The 8,517-nt window shown below is 48.2% G+C and overlaps 1 protein-coding gene across 1 annotated transcript; it reads left to right on the top strand.

Moving 5' to 3' along the window:
* Positions 1 to 3,043: 3,043 nt before the first annotated feature.
* ELL3 (elongation factor for RNA polymerase II 3) lies at positions 3,044 to 8,516 on the top strand. Its single transcript, XM_070358835.1, has 11 exons — positions 3,044 to 4,281; positions 4,515 to 4,550; positions 4,899 to 5,014; positions 5,140 to 5,341; positions 5,431 to 5,510; positions 5,642 to 5,717; positions 5,896 to 6,070; positions 6,151 to 6,193; positions 6,300 to 6,471; positions 6,692 to 6,736; positions 6,814 to 8,516. Exons 1-11 carry the CDS (start codon positions 3,820 to 3,822, stop codon positions 6,922 to 6,924), a joined length of 1,518 nt encoding a protein of 505 aa, XP_070214936.1. The 5' UTR covers positions 3,044 to 3,819; the 3' UTR covers positions 6,925 to 8,516.
* The last annotated feature ends 1 nt before the right edge of the window (position 8,517 follows it).

The following is an 8,517-nucleotide window of genomic DNA, read 5'->3' as shown; positions in this document are numbered from 1 at the left end:
TGGGCCCTTTCTGTTGACCAATGCCAACTGTAGGTGTTGCAGTTTTTGGTGCATCTCATTGACTTGCTGAACATACTTTACAGATGTAACAGTTTCGCTGGGATTCAGAAAGCTCTAGTGGATCAGACTGGTGGCAGACCACTAAACAATGACCATGACCTTTTTTTGGTGCAGGTGGGGCTTTGGAAAGTGCTTTGGAGCTTCTTCTGGGTCCAACCACTGAGTTGGTCATTGCCAGTTGTTGTTTGTCGTATACAATCCACTTTTTGTTGCACATCACAATCTGATCAAGAAATGGTTCGTTGTTGATGACAGAATAAGACGACACTTCAAAATGATGATTTTTTAATTTTCTGTCAGCTCATGAGGCACACACTTATCGAGCTTTTTCACCTCTCCAGTTTGTTTCAAATGCCAAATGACTGTAGAATGGTCGACGTTGAGTTCTTGAGTGACTTCTCATGTAGTTGTAAGAGGATCAGCTTCAGTGAGTCTCTCAATTGGTGGTTCCAATATCAAATGGTGAAGTTCAACAATGCAAAACTGCAATTACTTTTGCACCAACCTAATACCATTTATTTGTTTAATGCTACCAAGTTTACATCTCTAGCCCAGTCATCCCTCACCATCTCCAAACTTATCTATACAACTTCATGCTCCACACCCCCATGTGGATTCTAACAGACAACTCAACATATTCAGAACTAACCCTATTCCACCAGCAGTGTTTCCTACCTCAGTTGATGACAATTTCATCCTTCTAGTTGTTCTGGCCAAAAATCCCAGTTATTCGTGATGCCATTTCTCTATCACATATCACATTCAATCCATCAGGGAATCCTGTCAGCTCTACCCTCAATATGTTCGGAACCCTATCCCTTCTCCCACGTCTGGTCCTGGTGCAAGTTGCCACCATCTCTAGCTTGCTGCTAGGTCACTTCAGTCGTGTCCGACTCTGTGCGACCCCATAGACAGCAGCCCACCAGGCTCCCATCCCTGGGATTCTCCAGGCAAGAACACTGGAGTGGGTTGCCATTTCCTTCTCCAATCTCTAGCTTGGCTTACTGCAATAGTCTCCTAACAGGTCATACTGCTTTTATCCTTGTCCCCTACAGTCTATTCTTAACAGCAGCCACAGTGAGCCTTTAAAAATAGAAGTGACTTCATGTGATTCCTCTGCTCAAAACCCTACTTTGACTCCTCATTTCACTCCAAGTAAAAGCCAAAGTCCTTACAGTGGCCCACAAGGACCCACCCCTGCTTCTTACTTTCCTGACTTCATCTCTCACTACTCTCTTCCTCAGTTACCTTGTTCCTGTTACACTGGCCTCGGCTATTCCTCACACTATCCACATATACTCCTGACTTACAGAGTTTGCACTGGCTAGTTAGTTCCTGGGAGAAGGCAATGGCACCCCAATCCAGTACTGTTGCCCAGAAAATCCCATGGATGGAGGAGCCTGGTGGGCTGCAGTCCATGAGGTCGCTAAGAGTCAGACACAACTGAGCAACTTCACTTTCACTTTCCACTTTCATGCATTGGAGAATGAAATGGCAACCCACTCCAGTGTTCTTGCCTGGAGAACCCCATGGACGGAGAAGCCTGGTAGGCTGCAGTCCATGGGGTCGCTAAGAGTCAGACACGACTGAAGCAACTTAGCAGCAGCAGCACTTAGTTCCTGTGCCTAGAAAACAGTTCCTCCAACTGTGTATCTTGGCCAGTCCCCTCACTTCCCTTAAGACATTGCTCCCACTAAAAAAAAAGTGCCTGTGTGTGGGGCAAATTCCTTGGTGATCCAGTGGTTAGGACTCAGTGGTTTCACTGCTGAGGGCCTGGGTTCAAAACCTGGTTGCAGAACTAAGATTCTGCAAGCCACGCAGCATGGCCATTAAAAAAAAAAGAAAAAAGACATTGCTCAAATTTCCTTTTCTCCAGAAGGCCTTCTTGGATCATCTTACTTAATATACAGTCAGCCCTCTCCACCTTCTTCTTCCTCCTCCATTTCCAAACCTTCTACCTTCTACCTTGCTTTCTCTCTCTCTTTTTTTTTTTTCAACTATAGCTCTTATTACCTTTTAACATATACTATATTTTTTGTTTTGTTTTTACTTAAAAATTTTTTTTAAATTTTTCTTTATCTTTTTTCTAATATTCACCTTATTTCTTATGTTTATTTCTTTGATGCATATCTAGTGTCTCCTTCAGAGAAGGCAATGACACCCCACTCCAGTACTTTTGCCTAGAAAATCCCATGGACGGAGGAGCCTGGTAGGCTGCAGTCCATGGGGTCGCTAGAGTCGGACACGACTGAGCAACTTTACTTTCACTTTTCACTTTCCTGCATTGGAGAAGGAAATGGCAACCCACTCCAGTGTTCTTGCCTGGAGAATCCCAGGCACGGGGAAGCCTGGTGGGCTGCCGTCTATGGGGTCGAACAGAGTCGGACATGACTGAAGTGACTTAGCAGCAGTAGCAGCATCAGTGTCTCCTTCCCCTCTAGGATATAAGCTGTCCCCAAACAAGAATCTGTTCATTGATGTATCCCAAGGATCTAGTACAGTGTCAGGGACAGAGTAAGTGCTCAGTAAATATTTGTTGAATGAATAAATGAAAAATGTGGATAATGATACTCACTCTAAAAAGTTACTGTAGAGATTAAGTAACATACAGAGATCCTGACACACTGTTAGATACCCACCTTCCTTATCTCTTCCTCATATGTCTTCCCTAGTTGCCTCTTACAGCATTGCTTCTTCCCGCCTCTTTGGACATTTTAACCAACTTAAAGTTTAAATCCAGGAAAATCCAACAGAAGGCCACAGATATCATCTGAGAATCAAAAGGACCCTGGGAGACCAGCTCTACCCACTGCCACAACTGTTTATCAAATTAGGAAATTGTTACCCAGAGAAGTAGACAGCCTGAGGAGAGGGCTAGGTCAATGTTTTGTTGTTGAAGTTAGATTTAAAAATCAACGTTAGGGAGTTCCCTGGTAGTCACGACTCTGAGCTTTCACTTTAAAAAAAGAAAGAAACCAAGCAACTTTATCGAGGTATATTTACTGACATTAAAATAGATACATTTTAAGTGTACAGTTTGATGAGTTTTCACAAATGTAAGGGCATTAAGGTCATCAGGGATTTAGCAGAGGTATACTGGCCAGGAAAGAGAACACCACCAGGGCTTTTGGGAAACAGGACCAAGTGGAGACGTCAAGGGCCGACAGGAGATTATTGGTCCTGGGGCTTCACTGCAGCAGGATCTGAACCTCTGGGATGTCTGGCAACTTCGCGGCACCTCTTGGTCTTCACGAGGGAGTGAGCCAGCTCTCTTTCACACCAGTCTCCACCAATCTCTCGTGTACAGGCCACGAGGGGAGACCTGGGACTGAGTTCTCTTGCCTGTCCTGCAACAGGCAAGGAACCTGGAGGAACCCCCTGCCATCAACCACTGCTCGCATCTCTGTCGATCGATGGGGGGCGCTCCAGCTTGAGAAGTCAAGCTTCTCTCCTGCCGCCACACCCACTGGGCTCGATTTCCTCTTCATTCTTAGTTAGAAGCCGGTTTCGGGTCAGCAGCGGTACTGTTGGCTGGGAAAAGCCAAAGGGCTACGCCAGGTGCTGGCCTCGGGAATCGCCCCTCGGGTCTGCCCTCCTCTGGTTCCTTGGGGCTCTTGGCGTGATGAGCCGGCCCTGCCCAGCAACCAGTCGCTGTCTCCCGCCCTTCTGCACCTAAAACCCTCTAGGGGGTTGCAGGTTCAGCTTCACTTAGAGACCGCAGCTCCTGAGTTCAAGTTAGTTAGAAAAACACAGGCAGGAATGGGGACTCGGGTGAGGTGTCTGAAGCTGGCCGCAGACTTTCTCTCCGGAACTGGGAGAGCCTCTTCGGAAAGCCCAAAGAGCTGCCCGCTCATCCATGAAAAAACTGCTGGGGTTGGTGCTGCTAACATCTGGGGGAGAGCGAGGTGCCACCCCCGGCTACTGGGAAATCCTGGGGTGGCGCCGGCTGTGGGTGGGGCCGGGGTGGGGTCCCGGTGGAGGGCGGGGCCTACCTGGGCGCCAGGGTGTGCCAGCCTAGTCCTGCACAGCCGAGGTGGTAGTGGCCCGGGTCTGTGGCTCGCGCTCTACCTGCCCCTGAACCTCGCAGCCATGGAGGGACCCCAGGAGCTTCTGAGTGGGAAGCTCCGGCTCTGCTTCACCCCGGCTGCCCGGACCAGCTTCCTACTGCTCAAGCTCAACGACGCAGCGCTGCGAGCGCTGCAAGAGTGTCATCGGCAACAGGTACGGCTAGCACGGGCCCCATCCTCTCTACCCCCTGCCTCTCCGGAGGTCGGGTCTCAGCCGGCGACCTTGGCGAAGGGACCTGGGGGTGGAGAGCAGCATCCTCGGCTCTGGCCTTCCCAACTCTCCAAGTGAAGCCCGCTAGGCAAGTCCCCCCACCCTGGGCTCCCGACGCCGGATCCTGGGGACGCCTTTTCTGCTGCTCTTGGCTCAAGTCTGTGCTCTGCCCGCAGGTTCGGCCAGTGATTGCTTTCCAAGGCAACCGAGGGGTAAGCGCGGGTCTGGGGTGTGTGGAGGTGAAGTGCAGGGAGAACAGACATGGGCTTCACGAAGGGATCGTCAGGGCGGGAGGCTGAGAGCAGTCACGGTCTGATGAAGTTTCGAGAACTGAACCCAAAATGGGGGAAATCGGGGCTGCTGGAGTTGGTCCCAAGAGGCTGCAGTTGAGGAGACTGCGGCGACTTAACCTCCTGAGGAACTCAGGCCCAGCTGCACCTCGTGTGCTAACGAGCCCCATGGGACCCATCTTCAGTCTTCCGCTGGCTCAGGGAGGAACAGCATTGGTTGGGGAGGAGGAACTGACTTTCATGGGGTTTACTGTCTCCTTTCACCCACAGTACCTGAGGCTCCCAGGTCCCCACTGGTCCTGCCTCTTTTCCTTCATAGTGTCTCAGTGTGGCCAGGAGGGCCCTGGTGGTCCAGGCTTGGACCTTGTGTGCCAGTGCCCAGGCAGGTAAGGAAAATGGGTAGCAGGTAAGAATTTGTGGTAGGTCAGGGAAGGGGATGTCCACAGTTGCTTAAAAGCTCTCCACCCTCCTGTTTTATGTGTGGTTTTTTTTTTTAACCACCTTTTCCCAGGTCTGGGCCTAACCGCCTCCACTGCCTGGGTCCACTCAGGGAGCGCCTCACGATTTGGGCAGCTATGGATTCTATCCCAGCTCCATCTTCACTTCAGAGACACAACCGGACTGAAGATGCCAGGGACCGTGAGAGCTGGCAGAATGTGGGAGACTATCCTGAAGCAGACACAATTTCACAGTCACAGATGGGACTAGAAGAGGTGAGGCCAGAAAGTGCAGGGAGTTAGGATAAGGTGGGGCAAAGCCTGAAGCCTAGGGAGCCATGTGCCCCTGCCACTTTCCCTGCCAGGTGCCAGACCCACTGGCAAGCAGCCAAGGACAGTCACTCCCAGGATCCTCGAGGGAACACATGGCACAGTGGGAAGTGAGGTACTTGGGGCAGGGTGGGACTAACCCAGGACGCTCTGGTATTCTTCTCTAATCACCACTCTAAATGCTGTGGTAAGAGATGGAGCCCTACTTTCTACCCTGGGCTTGATCTCTCCTATTCCCTCTCCTAGGAACCAGACCCTTCTTCCAAACAGAGATCCTGATCAGGCACTGCCTCCCTCTGCTAGCCAGAAACATGTGGACAAGGTAAGTTGTAATAGCAAGGGTTTTTCTAAGAGTTGTGTCCAATGAGGCTAACATTTTAGAACTGAGAGCTTACCATTTTCATACTCCCAGAGATCATTATATGGAAGTAATTTTTGAGAGAAGGGCAGAATAGGAGGCTTCTGGATTACTGTTTATGTTCCGGATATGTTCCCAACAGAAACGTCCAGCGCCTGCAGCTATGGTAGAATTAAAACAAAAGAGGCTCAGAACTCTAGCTCCAAGTCCCCTACAAGGACTGCCCAGTCAGGACTTACAAGAGGAAGACTGGGAGCAAGAAGATAAAGATGAAGACATGGGTCCCAGGCTGGAGCACAGTCCCTCAGTTCAAGCAGGTGAGTTAAAGAGAGGGTGAAACTGCCATAATGGGGGGGGGGGGAAGTGTTATCACCTTCATGTCTTGTTTCCTTTCTAGATTCTGAATCCCTAAGCCCTGAAGAAGTACCAGATTACCTCCTGTGAGTCCCTTGCCATTTCTAATTTTTTCAAGCCTTGTGCATTCCTGGGAGCTGGAAGCTTTGGGGGTCAATGATACTGATGGTGACAACACTCTGCTCCTGGCAGGCAATACAGGGCCATCCACAGTGCAGAACAGCAACATGCCTATGAGCAGGACTTTGAGACAGATTATGCCGAATACCGCATCCTGCATGCTCGCGTTGCGGCTGCAAGCCAGAGGTTTATAGAGCTGGCAGCTGAGATGAACAATGTTCAGCGTGGAACTCCAGAACACAAGGTAAGGGCTGGATGAACCCAGGCTGGCTTTCAAGTTCTACTGGCCATAAACTCCCTGCTAATTGCCCATAAGTGTGTTTGTTCAATGACCAAAGAGACAAGCAAGTCTGTTTTGAGAGAAAAATTAGTCTGCCTAATTTATGAGAAGTAACTTTAGTCGCTAAGAGAGCTGGAGATTTTTTTCTCAAGGTTAAACTTGGTGCTAACATTTTCTGTTTCAGGCGCTGGAAGAAAAGATAGTCCAGGAATATAAAAAGTTCAGGAAGGTAAGACCGGGCCTGGGAATGGCAGCAAGAAGGCAGAAGTGACTTTTTTTTTTGACATGGGCGCTTTTTCTCTGCAGCGGTACCCAGGTTACAGGGAAGAGAAGCGCCGCTGTGAGTACTTGCATCAGAAACTGTCCCACATCAAAGGTCTCATCTTGGAGTTTGAGGAAAAGAACAGGGGCAGCTGAAGCTGACACATGGCTCTTTACCCTTGTATGATATGAAAGAAAAAAGCAGCTATTAACTAAGAGGACAGTTGTCTGCTGTTCATATTGCTGAGTCCATAATGGCAACTAGGAGAGCTGCTCTAGGTTCTTGAGGTTTGGTTTTCATTATTACCATATTTAAATTGTTAGGGCATGGGCACAGTGCCAAGACTCCACAGCTGTGCCCAGGAGTTATCCAGTAATGAAAACTAGGCAAAGTAGCAGACGCTTGGCTTCTCCACCTTTAGTTCAGCCAAGTCATTTTCAAATCCTGAGAAATGACACCGTTTCCAAGACAAGATACCTTGAGAACATTAGAATTTACCTGGTAGCCTCCCTGAAAAAACCTTTGGTAACAAAGCTAAAGGAACTTGTAATACAACAGGACATAATGGGAAAGGGCTTGGGCGTTACCCATGTATTAGAAGTGAATTCTTTTACAAACATGGCTAAAAAAATTAAAACTGATTGCTTCTGTGTCAAGTTTTGTTTTCCTTAAATCCTCCAAGGTAGCGGTTCTCACCCTTGCTTGTGTATATGAACCACTTCTGGGGCTCTCTAAAAAATTAGATCCTTAGATCCCAGCCCAGGTCTTTTTTAAAAAATATGTATTTTATTATTTTATTTGGCTGTGCCGAGTCTTGGTTGTGGCATGTGAATTCTCAGTTGCAGCATGTGGGACCTAGTTCCCTGAACAGGGAGATCAAACCTGGGCCCTCTGCATTAGGAACGTTAGTATACTCTCCTTCTCCAAACATGGAGGATGAGGATCACCTGCAACTAGGGCTCCTATCTACAATTATCCAGTAACTCAAAACTATAACTGTAGATAGGATTTGGATTTACCCAAAAAAGGAAGAGGGAAATGGTTCAATTCTTTTGCCAGTCCTATCCTTTTTGTTCCTCACTGCTGCATAAGAAAGTGGATATTTCACTCACAACCAAGGACACTGCCTTTCCCGTTTCCACTGGAGAAGGAAGTTAACAAACACACCCTGGGCTTTGCGGGAGAGAGCTGTACCCGGCACTGTCAATTCCTGAAACAGCTTGAATGAACCCCAACCTGGTGCCACACCCACACAGGGCATTTCTGGGCAAGGAATAGCCCTTGGGAGGTATAAACATGCTCAGCTGCATGGCAAGGATAAATAGCAACCCAACCTTAGGGCATGGGAGGCCAGCAACAGCCCAACAAGAAAGGTCCTTCACCTGTTCTAATCATCAGGCTAGGGTCCTGTGCAATAAACACATAAGGATAGAAGGAGATGAAATTTGGAAATCATTTGCAGGTGATTAACTATGGACCCAGTGCAGACAGCTGAACGGACCATCATGGTAGTTACTTGCCCTACACATAACTATTTAATGAAAATCTAAAATATGGTTCTAGCTGCATTTCAAATGCTCAACAGCAATAGGTATTAGGCAATGAAGATTAGAGAACATTTCTATCATAGCATAAAGTTCTACTGGACAGTGCTGGTCTAGAGAACCTTTGGTTTCCCACCTCATGGAGAAAAGACAGTATAAAGGGGGCGCATTTATTGTCACTGTTCCAAATGTACAAAAAAAATT

This window comes from Bos mutus, chromosome 21 (genome assembly GCF_027580195.1).
Source record: "Bos mutus isolate GX-2022 chromosome 21, NWIPB_WYAK_1.1, whole genome shotgun sequence".
Classification (NCBI taxonomy): Eukaryota; Metazoa; Chordata; class Mammalia; order Artiodactyla; family Bovidae; genus Bos; species Bos mutus.
Note: the sequence above shows the minus strand (reverse complement) of the source record. Positions and strands in the feature narration are given on the sequence as shown.